Raw genomic sequence first — 15,541 nt, forward strand, 5'->3', positions numbered from 1 at the left:
GATATTGTCCATCATGTTGAGCTTGAAGACAAGTGGCTTGGTGATGCTAAAACTATATCTAGTGCCTATGTGACAATATCAAGCGATACAAAATTTTCAAGCTTCAAGCATATGAAAAGTTAGAAAAATGTTAGAAAGGGAAGGAGACTAGAGAAGGATCCTCCAAGAAAAAGAACATGCCAAAGTTCAAGAAGGAAAAATATTTGTTCGAGAAGAAAGACGAGAATAAGATAAAGTGCTACAGCTGCCATGTATGGCATTCCAAAATGCATCTCTAAGTGATATATATGTTTCTATCACTGCTTTACAAACTGAATCGTATTTTATGTGGATTGTAGACTCAGAGGCCACCGACCATGTGAATAGTGATCGAGAAACGTTTGTGGAGTTCTGTCGAATCTCACATGGATCAAAGTGAATATATGTAGAAAATAATGAAAAACTTGGAGGTAAAGGGATATGAACTTACAAAAATGGACTTGTGTAGTTGTCGATCTTTAATATTGCATAACGACCTATATGCTTTAGAGATTCGACAAAACTTAATCTCTTTATTTGCTCTTTTAGATCTTAATTTCGATTTAAATTTTAGTTACAATGATAAATAGATGCGCAAACGCAGTACATAAGAGATGTAAGAGGTTGGGAGAGGTAGAAGAATTAGAAACTAAAAATCATTGCATCATTATATGTAGTAGTTTTGACTAATAATTAAATCTTTATTGGAGTAGGTTATTTGCACATGCAAGAGCCAATATAACACCTTCTAGATGATTTTTGTTATCACCCATGACCAATGAAAATTGGAAAATTGTACTTTCTTCTAATCTATCTAATTAAATTAAATTGCCTTAATAGACCTCTATCTTAAATTAGTATTGAAATTTCCCTAACTTTGACCACTACAAGTCATCTAACTCGGTTTCAATAATCTCAATTTTCCTTCTTCCTCACTATTTCACTCTATCATCCATCCATGGATTCCACTTTACATACCTGGAATCCATAAACCCTAAATAATTTCTCAAGAAAATTCACACCATTTTTGTTATACAAAACACCCATTTTGGGTGTATTTTTGTTAAAGATATATTATGTATAGATCGGGAGCTGTAATGGCATGGAACGTGTTCAGGTTCTGTACTGCCTTGCGAGGGCTTGGTTCGATCATGATCCTTTTGGTTTTGGGTGTTGTTGGAGTTACCTATTACGCCGTCGTTTTAACCAACTATGGTCCTTCCCTTACCAGTAGTGGTGGTTTCCTCGATGTCCTCATCGCTCTTTCAGTACTTGTATTATTCCATTGTCTGGTAATTTCATTTTCTCCCAAATTCTGGTACTTTGTTTATAAAATTTGATGATTTATGGGTGTTTGACGTATTTCCATTTTTTGAAAATTTATATTTGGGTTTTTATGGGCGGTTCAAACATTCAATTGTAGGGAATTTGTTAAGTTGGACCTTGGGAAATCGAAAGTAGTTTTTTTTCGAATCCTGTGGATAATGTGGATGATGGCTTCAATATTAAGTAGACAGATTACTGGAGATTTTAGAAAGAAAAGTTTGAGAGACTTCAAATTCATCTTGTTATCGAGTTCTGTGTCAGAGCTGAGTGGGACTATGGATGGATTGGAAGTTATATTAAGTAGCTAAAAAGTACATATTTGTGATGATTGCAGTTGGTGATGCTTCTGTGGTGCTACTTTTCTGTTGTTTTTACTGATCCTGGTAGTGTGCCTCCAAATTGGAGACCAGAGTTGGATGAAGAAAGAGGGGAAGCTGATCCGTTAACCACATCAGAATTCGGGGCTTCGCCAGCTGACTCAGGGAATACCAGAATACGTTTCTGTAGAAAGTGCAACCAGTTAAAACCTCCTCGATGCCATCACTGTTCCGTTTGTGAGTTCTTGTTTTTTTTCACCTAAATGATGATTTTGATTAAAGTTTTTTCGTTTGAGATTGAGTTGTCTGCTTCCCTGTTTTAGGTGGAAGGTGTGTGCTAAAGATGGACCATCATTGTGTGTGGGTTGTCAACTGTGTTGGAGCATTAAACTACAAGTATTTCCTTCTCTTCCTGGTAAGTTATCATGATTCTTGAATTTTGAGTAGTATTGGCTGCTAGATTCTGAACATATTTATAGCGTCAACAGATGACGATAGCTTTCCTGGATACAAGCAATGCCAATCTTCCTTTTCTTGGGAATCTTCACTAGCTCTATGGATTTTCCCATCAGTGACCCTATGCTCCAAGACCCTACTCTCAGCCTAAGAGACCCTTAACCCACGTACCACTCCTTCCTCTTACCCCTGGCCCCGACCGAGGACAAAATATAAGGGAAGTATAACTAAGAAGGAAAAATAATTTTTTTAATGAAATTTGCACATGGTAAGCAAGGACTGTTCGTGACAAACACTTCCTTTCTTAAAATTGGTTGGGTTGCCCTAGAAAGGGGAGTACTAACACCACTTAGAAGTTGTTCGGATGGGGGATTGTGTACTAGGAACCCCACAAACGTTAAGTGTCTTTTTGGAAATCAAAGGCTAGTTTAGGCGGTTTTTATCTATCCTACTCTCCAGAGTGCTTCTCCACCACTCAAGCTTTTGATGACACTTCGTTGGTTTCATCAATTCGCACTTTATTGTAAGCAATTAACATACATAATGGGATATTAAAATGTATTGTGTTAGTTCATATATAACTAGTGTAAATAAGTACATGCTTAATGTCGATCTCTATGTTAACTCATGGTTGTGAAAATTGAAAACTCCTTTCTATCTCCTGGTACTACTGCTCTCACACTAGTGATGACTTCTTATAATTATTCGTTATGGGATTTATATATTTAATATAAGTTCCCTTCTTCCCCAACACCCACCAAATGACTTTTGTTAGTACTAAATCATATGCTTTCTATAAGGCAATGAACAACATGTGTAAATCTTTCTTCTCGCGAATTTCTGCTAATCAGTCCTAACAAAAGAAATACCATCTGTTGTAGATCTATCTGGTATAAATACAATCCAGTTTTCTGTTACACTTGTAGGGTCCCTAGATCTATGCTCTATCACTCTTTTCAGCAGTTTCATCTTATTGTTGATAAGTTTAATGCCGCGATGCTTCACAAAATTTTGAAAATCTTCTTTGTTCTTATGTATTAGAATAAGGGTACTCTTCCTCTACTCATCAAGCGTTCTACCACTTTTTAGTATAACATTAAATAGTTTGGTAAGTCATACTTCTCCAACCTCTCCAACATACCTACAAGCCTTTATGAGGTTTCCGTTGAGACCATAGGCTTTCTTAATCATATTTTTCATGGCAATGTCTACTTTAGACTTGTTAATTCTAAGAGCGTAGCTGAAGTCTTTATCGTGTACAAATATTTGGAGATCTTTAAGCTTATCCTCGTGATTCGAGTTGAACAATTGACCAGTCTCTTTTTTTTTTTTCTTTGTTGATGACAAGGGAAACCCGCAGCCGCTACCCTTTGGGTGCACACAGGGTAAAACCCCCGCTCCTATGCCATAGCTCGCAAACCACATAGGAGAGGTAACCTGCACTAGGCAAGCCCGGCACGACGAGCTCGACCCAGAAGGCAAACCCCTTGCTTTCGTTGGCAAGGGGTTTCGAACTTGAGACCTCCAACATGGAAGTCCCAAGCCCAAACCACTGGGCCACCTCGAAGGGTTGACCATAGTCTCTTCTCCACTCCTTGATCTCATTATCTCTCGTCAAAACTTGTTGAGAATCATTTTTAATACACTTCACCTAGTTTAACCGTTTAAGTTCTTCTTATTCTCTCATGCGTGCTAATTTGTACGTTTCTTTCTCCTCTTCTCGTGTCCCTAGCTTCTGGTACAAGCCATCTCCATCTGGGCTTCCCCACAAGTTATGGCCCTATTAGCTTCCCTCTTAGCTCTATTATATTCTTCAAAGGATACGTAAGCAACCTATGCCTATATAAATACATTTCCTCCTCATTTTATGAGTCATAGTTTTAATTGGTTATAAAGTTTAAGACTGTAAACATGACTTTTGAATCTTGTGGTCTGAGACGAGTAAAGGTGTATAAAACATGCCAAAATAGTACCCTTCCAGTGCCCTTAAACATCCCATGTCATTCTTATGAGGGATTGTCGTTAAGGATAAAATGAGAATGTTGGAATGGAAAACTTCCTAAATGTTGAATAATAACATTCTTTTTTTTTTTGGTCATCAAAAGATAACATTCTGTTTGTAACAGGAATGGAAAACTTCCTAAATGTTGAATAATAACATTTTTTTTTTTTTTTTGGTCATCAAAAGATAACATTCTGTTTGTAACATACTAAATAGGAAAGTAAACACATAAATTTAAATGGAGAGAGAACAACATTATATTTATATTTTTCGACGAAATAGTCTCTTCAGTGGGTATGTTGTTGTTGTTGTCTTAAAAGTCTCCTATGTTATTAATTTCAAAAAAATAAAAGTCTCCTATGTTATTGCTCATATGTCAAGTGGAGTGATTTTGATGTTCATATATATCAGTCTTTGTCTTAGTATATTGTTTTTTTTTGTCAGTTCTTTTGATATTTTTTGGGGATGAGTGTCACACATGGTTCTGTTGCCTTAGAAATCATATCCACCCATGAGACCTTTGCAAACCATCATTATCTCCTATGTACAATCAGAGACAGCCAATGTTTTTAGTTTATGCGTTCTAGACAACATTTTATTTTGCTTGCTAGGTTCTGAATAAATTATTTATACATACTAAATGAATTTTTAACTCAAAATACAGGGTTTGAGTCAAAGCTACAGGTTATACGGAGCTATAGCTAGTACTGTGGCTCCGCCACCGTGTACAATCATAGTAGGAGTTTCTTGAATGACATGCTGCTAGTCATGCAAGTACCAATACTAAGCAACTGCGATATTAGCACTATCCCTGCATACAGTATCTGAACGACCATAGTGATTATTGTTTGTAAGGAACTTATTCTAATATTGTTTCCTATATGATTTTATCATTTTCCAAAATTCATCTGGCTATTTCTGTGAGAGTGGAATGCAGTTTCCTTAGAGTATTGCAAGTGATAGTTCATATTGAGAATTTTCTTTTTCCATGTTCTTCCTCCTTGTTGGTGCCTGTCAATTGATGTTTGTATGCATCATTATGCATGCATGAATACTTAACAACAATTGTCCTGGTATTTTCGTCGCATTGCTGTATTTTAATGACGGACTTTTTCTCAACTAATTAAACCTTCTCTTACTGCAGTTCTATACGTTCCTTGAGACCACTGTTGTCACTTTATCATTACTGCCACAATTTATTGCATTCTTCAGTGATGGAGAGATACCTGGGACTCCGGGCACTCTTGCGACTACTTTCCTTGCTTTTGGTATGGTCTGGGGATTGTCTTGGTGAACTTGCTACCTGTGATTTCTTTATGAAGACACTGGTTTTCTTAATTTTTCTACATTTCTTGTGCATCGCAGTCTTGAACCTTGCTTTTGCTTTGAGTGTTTTGGGATTTCTGATTATGCACATGTCGTTGGTGTCTGGTAATACCACGACCATTGAGGTACTCCATTTTTCTTATTCCTTAAGTTGAATGGTAAAGTGTTTTCCTTTCTATGGAACGCCTGGTGATCTGAAACATCATTTGTACTGTGCAAACAGCTCTTTAGTCTTGAGGCAAAACCAGTTTATAGAACCTTTCTCTCTTGGTCTTTGATTTGGAAAAGTATCTTTCTTTTTTGCGCACATTTAATGGCTCGTCTTACTTTCAGGCATATGAGAAGAAGACCAGTCCTAAATGGCGTTATGATCTTGGTCGGAAGAGGAATTTTGAACAGGTTAGATGACTGCACAAGATTGCCTTATTTATTATTTATTTCTGATGGTAGGTTGCTTTCAGTATGAAAGAAAAGATAGATGCTTCTCTAAGTAATGCTGCGCTCTGATCTAAATTCTTAGGTATGAATATTATAATAAGTACCAGATTTATGGAGTTGATTTGGAAGTTATGGTTTGAATGTGACACAACAAAAAACATAAGTTAGATATGAAAGAGAACTTCCAATTGCAGCTGGCACTCAATGTTTATTCTGAGATATAAATACTTGGAAGCTAATTTAAATGCCCATGGTAAAATAAAAGATTATTGAAGAACCTAAACTTCATGGTAGTAGAGAATGGGGAAACAAGGAAGCTTCATTTACAGATGGTGGAGTAGTGCAAAGCAGTGTGGAAACGATATGCCATGTACATAGGACCTTGATATCAGGCGCGTTTATGAAAAATGCTACATCTCATAGCAATGATTAATTGACTAATGTAGTTTCATGATTGAAATATAATCGTTGTATAGTGGGTAGAAAGAAATTTGCAATTTCTGTTGCTTTATCTTTACTTTCTAGTTTTACCCTTTTTTTGGTCTTGATATATGCTTTCATCCTCTTTATGATTAAGAAGCATACATTAAACCTTCATATTAGATGCCACTTCAATACAGTGTTTGCAGTTATTTTATGAAATAAATAAAATGAGAAATGGTCGGTAGGAGGATATGTTCTAACAGAATGATGTGTTTGCTACCTCACTACCTCCTTACCGTTATATCTTTTTCACTTGTTACATGACTTTATCCGGTTTACTTGATTTGGTTTAACATTGATTATTAGTCTACTTCTTTTTAAAGTAAATATTTTTCTTTAGAACTACAGGAACAACACAAATAAAACCACTTTTGTATGAAATATCATGAAAATCGTATAAGAAATGAAATAGGTCGTAAGTAATATTCTTTTTGCTTGAATAATAAAACTTGAAAAGTAACTAGGCCAGTAGAATAGGGTGAAGGGGGGGAGTAAATGACCAAAAACATCCCTTAACTTTAACCCAAACTTAAAAACATCCTTATATTGTATTGTAATAATGAATAAATAGCATCTTGAACTATCCTAGAAGTTTTACAAGTTACAAGTTACAAGTTACAAGTTACATACCTCTCTTAGTTGTCTGTGAAAAACTAACAGCTTCAAACAGAAAATGTGCCTTTGCATGTGACTTATCCCTACAAATCTACCATTATTGTCTCCTCTCCTTCGCTTCTTCAGCAAGGAGCGGAAACATAAGCTAGCTAGTTATTGACGTTTCTTTCACTGTTATCATTTGGAAAAATATAGACAGGAAGAAGTGGAAGATAAATATTCTAGTCCTGCGTATATAATATATATAGGATTTATATTTTCCTTTTCTTTTAGAGTGTCATGTAAAAACATTTTTTCATGTTTCACTAGACGTTAATAAAATGATCTGACAAAAGAAAAAGACAACATATTTTTTTATAAGTCATCACCTTAGGTTGTGAGCTTAAGGTGTGGGAGTTTGGCTTGACCCCTACTATGTTATATTAATAGGCAAAGAACTTACCACAACTAGAGGGGAACATGAAACCTTGCCTCAAGTCTACAAAAGTTAGATTGAAGGAAGGAAATAGCCCATATAGAATTTCTTCCTGTACAGACCCAGAAATACATTGACTAATAAATTTTTTATATTTTTCAAATCTCCTTTGAGAGGTGGGTAATTTCCATTTATCAAGTTGAAGCAGATCATTTGCTTCTCTGAGAAGATATAAGCCCCTATTGCCACTTGTAACAGCTATCTTGGCGAAAAAAATCAGTAACCTGATTAGCTTTTCTCTAGCAGTAAGTGAAAAGAACCTTAGCCCCTCTTAAAATGTTTGAGGTAGCTTTCAAACAATGTGCTCGAATTTCAAGTTGCAAGAGTCTTCTTTGATCAGCATATTAGTTATCACTAGAGAGTCAAGTTCAACGTGAATTTTAGAAAAGCCATTTTGGATAAATCTACTGTTGGTGTTTATGGAAAATGGATAGTTATTTGAGGTCTAGTGGGGTAATTAGTAGGATATAATGTGGAGAACATGTCATAGTGGTTACATGAGTTACAAAGAATAATGACACTACTTTCTCCACTATATACCCATTGATTATTATGCATGTTAATATTTTTATTTGACGGTTAAAATGAGTGGGGGAATATTGGTGTTTATGTACATTTTAATGTTAAATAAAAATATTGAAGTGCATGATAGTTAGTCGGCATAAAGTGGAAAAAGTGGTGTCGTTCTTAGTTGCACGGACTCTTCACTTTTGATGCTGCACCCGTGTCAGACTCTTCAAAAATGCACTACTTTTGGCGAATCCGACACGCACCCGTTGAAATTTTTGAAGAGTCTAAGCAACATAGGTGTCATTATTCTTTGTAACTCATGTAACCACTATGACATGTTCTCCACATTATATCCTACTAATTACCCCACTACACCTCAAATAACTATCCACTTTCTTGACATTTACTTGTGCAAGAAATCCACACATTTATAAAGGATGTTTCTTCTTTGTATTTTGATATATATTTGAAAAATATGAGAAGTGGATGAGAAGTATTATATTGTGTTTATATTTTGAGGTTAGTGTAGTGAAAGAGAGTTGAATGAAAGAAAAATATTCTAGCGTTTGACCATGAAAACAAAAAAAATCACTTTATTTGAAATTTTTGAAGTTAGAGTTATGTTTGGCCATAGTTTTTGCAGTTAATATTTAGAATTTAAATGTATTTTCTTAAATATAAATATTATTTGAACATGGAATATATTTTAAATGATGTTATTTTATGAATTTTTTAAAGATTTTTTTGAAAAAACTAAATTCAAAAAATGGAAAAAAGTAAAAAGTGAAAACAAGGTTTTTGTTGTTTTCCAAATTTCAAATACAACTTCAAGTTGTATTTGGAATTTTTCATGGCCAAACACTATTTTTCAAATAAAGTGAAATTATATTTTGGGAAAAAGTGAATAATATTCATGGCAAAATTCTCTCCAATTTACTCACTATACAAAAGAGAGTAATTTTATGTATAAGGAAGTTGTTCTTTTGATGGAGCTTTGGACTCTACAACAGTTCAACTAATTCAGACTTGTTTGAGTTATACTGTATACGACGTTGTTGGGTTGTTGCATCCTAAAGGGGATAAGTTGTCACGACCCGAGACTACCCCTTAGTCGTAACATAATTTTTAAAGCCACAAGTGACCCCAAGCTAACCCATGGTCTGTCATGACATTAAGATTCATATAAATAATCACTGGAAATAACTTATGTAGAAACTGAATCCAAAAGGGACATATCAATCCAAAACACTAAATGGATGAGTGTAGAGTATCTGAACAAATCATAAAGTTGATACTGCTCTTTGATTGTTTGATAGCCTCTACTAAGATGAGTTGCTAGGGCAAGCCCCCCAACTAACTCTAATTGTCTACTAAATAACGAAAATAAGATAGAGAATTGTCCTCGGAAGATGAGGGCTCACCAATACTGCTATTGAGTTGATCAAAAGTAGTACTAACCGCGAGTAGGATGTTGAGCATTTGAACCTATATATTATAAAACAATATGGCGTAGAGAGGTATGCGGTCAATACTTTGAATGTACCGAGTATGTGATGCATGCATCACAAGTCTTGTAAACTTAACATGATAAATCTAAAATGTTGAACTAAAATATATGAACTGATGCAATGACCAAGTAAATCAACATGCAACTAATAAGTACTGAATTGAAATAAATTAATGCAAGGTCAATGCAATTATGTGAGAGTGAACTGTGGGAGATACTAATAATTGATATACTTCGTCTGAGCTAAATGGAGTCCAACCTGGACCCCAGCTGGGAGCGCTTTGTACCTTGCCAGGGTATGAATACTGTCTAACGTGGATCCACTAAGTTGATGTCCAAAATGGACTAAGGTGTTAGTCCTGGTCTGATGGGTGACCCTTAAAAACCTACGGTGCCACATAGTTCTGGGGCTTAGGAATTGCTACTAAAGGTCTCAGTCCTAACTGATGGGTGACTCTTAAAACCTATGTCTGCTTCGTGCTAAGTAATACCCCCAATTGGCTTTATGCTTACAATATGAAAATACTAATAATACTGAATAACTCGTAAATATTAAAAAATTGTTAATAACTGATAAGCACTATCTAAAAGCATCTCTAAGCATGAGGAACTGATAAATTGAGTATAAAGCTAATCATGACAATTCCTATCTAAAAGCATCTCTAAGTCTGATGGGTGACCCTTAAAAACCTACGGTGCCACATAGTTCTGGGGCTTAGGAATTGCTACTAAAGGTCTCAGTCCTAACTGATGGGTGACTCTTAAAACCTATGTCTGCTTCGTGCTAAGTAATACCCCCAATTGGCTTTATGCTTACAATATGAAAATACTAATAATACTGAATAACTCGTAAATATTAAAAAATTGTTAATAACTGATAAGCACTATCTAAAAGCATCTCTAACCATGAGGAACTGATAAATTGAGTATAAAGCTAATCATGACAATTCCTGTATTATGAAGGAAATATGCAATTGAAAACAACACAATTCGGAGGCATGAAATATTTGTATTTTGAGGGTTTATGAAAATATACTTCAAGTAAAATACTGTAAGTTATGGAGAGACATGTATTTTTCAACCAATAACGAAGAGAACTGAAATACATTGAAATCCATGCCGATCATACGAACCCTAGGTTTTCATAGAATTTTAATTACTGAAATACGAAGGTTTCTTTGGGACTCAATGGTTGAAAGGATATCCATTGATGAAATCCCACATACTTGGAATGGAAACACCTAATGGAATTCTTGAACTGAAGTTTGAAGACAAAGAACCCTAGTTTCTTGCTTGAGAGGACTTAAGAGTGTAAGTGATTCTGCTTTTTCTGGGTGTAAAGTGGGGAGGTTTAATCGACTAACTCCCCTTTTCCCCCACTTAGAGTAGCCCAAAACATTGTGGTCTAGGCATAGGAAGATAAGGAAAGGACAAAAATACCCCTCAAAGTGAGTTTTGAAATTTCTGGAACCAGGTTCCCACGAGTTACTCCTCGACTCGTGGTCTGACACTACGAATTGCGAACCAGGTTCACGACTCGTACTGTCAGTCGTGGGAACCTTGGTGCATCTGGGGTCTCTAAATATTTTCACGATTGATAGTACAAATCCTAGACCTGGTTCATGAACTCGTACGGTCAGTCGTGGGAGCTGGCAATCTTAGGACCTAACCATGGCTGATGGTACGAATCGCGGACCTGGCTCACGACTCGTATTGTTAGTCGTGGGAAGCCTCTGAATGTTTTCATGACTGATGGTACGAATCGTGGACGTGGTTCAGGACTAATACTATCAGTCGTGGGAACTGAGCTGAGTTAATCCCATGATTGTGTTCACGACTCGTGAACCAACTCGGGGGAACTGGTACTGAAAATTTTTGGGCTGGTTTGTCTATGCCAATTAACGAGTAATCTTGGGTTCGAAATGCGAGGTGTTACATAAGTCAACAGTTGTACAACTTGATCGGTGTAGATTATAACGCAGTGGGCCTGAATCTTCTTAAAGAGAGCGAGTCTGCCTCAACCTGAATATTAATTTATTCATTTTTGTTTATTTTATTCAATTGTAATTTGTGGTATATTTAGCAACACCATCTACTCCCAGAATTATAGCACCTAATATGTCAACATGATTATTACTGAAATATTTAGCTAAAAAAGGCCATCGAAAAATCTCCTTGATCATTTCTCACTACTCCGCCCATACATGTCTTTTGAATAGCACTAATATTGCTATAAGGAATACATATTTGGTGAGATTAATTTAAGAGATGTGCAGATTAACATGAAAAATAGTTTCTTCTCTTTAAAATAGAAATATTTTTATATAGCTTTTCTCATTTATATTATTTCAATTTTAATGTTTAGATCAAGTAAATATAATATTGTGGGTTAATGAGATACATAATTTGTCTTTTACAACAATAACAATATATTGTATATAATTTTACAAGTAGGTATGAGAAGGGTGTTGTGTATGTAGCTTTACCCCTATCTTGTAAAGTTTTTTATAATTAATAGTTTACCTTGTTTGTAAATGAAATGAGATACATAATTCGTCTTTTACCTTTATAACTTGAAGAGTTCTATATATTATCAATAGTTATTCTCTTGGAATTCATAAAACGATTTAAAAGTTTACTAATAAACCAATTATTCAGATGTTGAAAATAACAAAGGTATAGAACTTCATCCAAAATCAAAGGTATAGATATCCTTATCATTTTTGGCAAGAATATTTTTGTGTTAGTGTTTTGTTTCTACAACTGAACAACAATGTATTGATTTGATATTAAGGTTAAGGCATGTGCTGAGTCTTTTTAGCGTTAGCTCCAGCTTCCCTGTCCCAAATGGCATACCATAGGGAAGGTGACAGAAGTGTTGGATTTGTGGGGTAGTCATGTGCTTCTGGTTGAACCTGTTATTTCTTTACATAAAACTAACGGAGGGACGTAATTTGTAAGTTTTGGGATAATTTAGGGATGCTTTTTGTTTATTGTGATTGGGCAAGGATGTAGCTTAAGGGTTGGGTATAATTGAGGTATGTTTTTGGCCATTTACTCGCGAAGAGGGCAAGTAATAATGCATTTGTTTTTTTTTTTTTTTTTGGAGAACACGGGAAGACAATTTTTAGTCCATATTTTCTTACTTAGTTTTTAGTATTTTAACTATTCGAGTAGGTAATTTCGATGATTATGTGAAACATCTTGAGTAGGCCTTGTATTAGTAATAATGCATTTTTTTTTTTTTTTTTTTGGAGAACACGGGAAGACAATTTTTAGTCCATATTTTCTTACTTAGTTTTTAGTATTTTAACTATTCGAGTAGGTAATTTCGATGATTATGTGAAACATCTTGAGTAGGCCTTGTATTGAGGTGAAATATGTTTTGGCTTATTTAAAGTAAAAGTTAGCAAATCACATTTGTCTTGGTGCTTCGGTTTTACTAAAATGTTATTTTTTTCTTAATGCTCATTCAGTTTGGAGGGGATGTTACAACTAACAGAACGAAGTATTCGACGTTCTTTTCTATTTAACGAGGCTCTTAATCTGATAACAGGGTTTTCCATCGTAACAAATGAGGTTTTCAAAACCTTGGTATTACCTTCATATGATAAATACACAAGCAAAGCCCTACAGCATATACTGAAGATATTCAGCTACTACCTCACTGATTCTCTACTCTTTAGTTTCACTTCCAACAGATCACAACCAGCCATTTTGCAACTTAATGCAGTCCTTCAGTTTTCTGTGTTACAATTTACTCTTCTGTCGAAACAATGTGACATTGTAGGGCAACTTTTTGTATGAATCCTTCGTAATTACACTGAACATACTAAATGTACTGGTCAGATCTATACAAGTGTGTCATATTTGTAGACCATTTCTATTCTCCGATGATGCTCCTCTACTGTCTACTCTCCCTTGTGTTCCCAAAGCTCTTACCCCACGCTGTTTAACACCAATTCCTATGTAACTTCATTTTCAATGCCCTTGTTCCCGCAGTGTTGTAACTTTGTTCTCAGAATCCATGTGGGGTCTCATCATGTCTACCAGCAACATCAAAAAATTCTCTAAGCCAACATTCTAGTATGCTGTGTTTGGTTCTTTACTGATACAAGCTTTACAAAGAACCTAATCAAGGAATAGAATATCAAATCAAACTTCACACAGAAATACAAGGAAAAGACAGTCCTGAAATTCTCGTGCCTGATCTGCCATTAACTGGAAGTTTTTATCTTAAAAAGAGTACAGCTTTGGTGTTACCTTTTGCTATTTTGGTTATTTAAATGAAGAAACGTGAGAAAGCTATCACATGCCTGTCATTTTTCAGTTATATTTTACTGGTTAATACGCTGCTGTATAAGACCCAGTGTCGGACTGGACTACCCAATAAACTTGGAGTACTTTCTCAAGTTTACTTGTCTCGAGAAAACTTATCAGGGCACCATTTGGATTGGACTGCAAAAACTAGTTTTGAATATGACAGCTAATTACCTTTGCTTGTCTTGCCTATGTCATGTTACAAGTTGTGTTAGATCTGTTTTATTTTCATAAAAAATGTTAGATCCCTTTCAGTTTACCATTCTAAGGTTGTATTATATGATTCAGGTGTTTGGTTTGGACAAACGGTATTGGTTCATTCCTGCTTACTCTGAAGAAGATTTAAGACGGATACCTGCTCTTCACGGTCTTGAATACCCATCGAAGCCTGACCTTGATGCCCAAGAATAATCATGATGTGCATACCGAACATAAGTTTCGTTCTTTGTAACAAAATATACAGTGCCTCACGATTTCAACTGATTAACCGGCTTTAACTACATTGGACTGGACCTTTGCATCTACTCGTATTACGCAGAGCAACACCACAAGAATATGAAGAGTCTGAGCAGGCGAACAACTTGTGGATTGGAGCAAAGGCTGGCATTTCGTACTACGTTGATTAGTCCATTTCATGATTTTTAGATATCTATGTGAAATTAATATTCTGTTACATAAAAATGATGCTGATTTTCACGTTTAACAGCAGTGTTCTTGTAATTGATTACTCGATCAGAAATGCAGATTAGATCTCTGAAGATTCTCCACCCGAAAACATTGATTTCCTGATAAGAGAAGTGCAGATCAAATCTGTGATGATTTTTCGTTGGTATGATAAGAGTTTTAATTGTTCGTAGCTTCGTTGAAATGGTGACTTTGCCATCAGGATGAGTTATGAGTTCTGTTCTGGTGGGGTTATTTATTTTGTCTCAAATACACTGGAGGAAAGTATACTATCTGAAATTTTGGATCATAGCCATGCCAATGGAAGTCCCAAATGTTTTTTTGACAATAGAGGGTTCATAATTTAACTCTTATATTTGCTCAATATTGCCAAAAATAAAGTAATATACATCTCTCCTGAAAGTTTTGTCATACTCAAATGAAGGTTAGCATCATGAACAAAAATGAACGCATGGGGTAGGATAGTGTTACAATACCACCTATCATTTTGAATAGAGGTGAACTCAAAATTTGAAGATCATTGAGAAGGGTATCACTATCTTTAACATAATCATGTCAATTATTAGCTACAAAATTTAGAATACAAGCTACAACTCTCTTAAACTTGAAAATTGTGAACAATTATGAGCAAATTATTAACTTCAAAATGATCGAACGTAAAATTAGTTTAGTACTAATATAACAAAAGTAGATCATCCATTCATACTTGACATCGACACACTTTCATATTTTGAAAACAGGCAATGATAGTATCATTATTTATATTTACAAATATGTCCTTCTCGATGTACAAGCTAAACAATCACATCGTTCCTTTCATAACAGACAAAAAATACGCACTACGCAATATAAAAATCACACCCTAAAAGAGAACTTACCAATTTGCGAACAAAAATATAATCTTGAAACAAAAATTGTTTAGCATAATGAAATTTAAAGTAATATGATAGTCTTGTACTATGCAGATTCTGTAAATTCAAAATGGTCAAATGTCATTAATTTAGTACTAATATAACAAAAGTAGATCATCTATTCATACTTGACAAGACGTGCTTTCATATTCT

General features: G+C 35.0%; 1 protein-coding gene across 1 annotated transcript; it reads left to right on the forward strand.

Moving 5' to 3' along the window:
• Positions 1 to 863: 863 nt before the first annotated feature.
• On the forward strand, positions 864 to 14,625 carry LOC102580943 (probable protein S-acyltransferase 14). Its single transcript, XM_006364180.2, has 7 exons — positions 864 to 1,310; positions 1,679 to 1,898; positions 1,985 to 2,076; positions 5,264 to 5,387; positions 5,485 to 5,570; positions 5,779 to 5,844; positions 14,082 to 14,625. The coding sequence occupies exons 1-7, from the start codon at positions 1,095 to 1,097 to the stop codon at positions 14,202 to 14,204; spliced, it is 927 nt and encodes a 308-aa protein (XP_006364242.1). The 5' UTR covers positions 864 to 1,094; the 3' UTR covers positions 14,205 to 14,625.
• The last annotated feature ends 916 nt before the right edge of the window (positions 14,626 to 15,541 follow it).

Source organism: Solanum tuberosum, unplaced genomic scaffold (genome assembly GCF_000226075.1).
Source record: "Solanum tuberosum cultivar DM 1-3 516 R44 unplaced genomic scaffold, SolTub_3.0 scf00486, whole genome shotgun sequence".
NCBI classification, from domain to species: domain Eukaryota; kingdom Viridiplantae; phylum Streptophyta; class Magnoliopsida; order Solanales; family Solanaceae; genus Solanum; species Solanum tuberosum.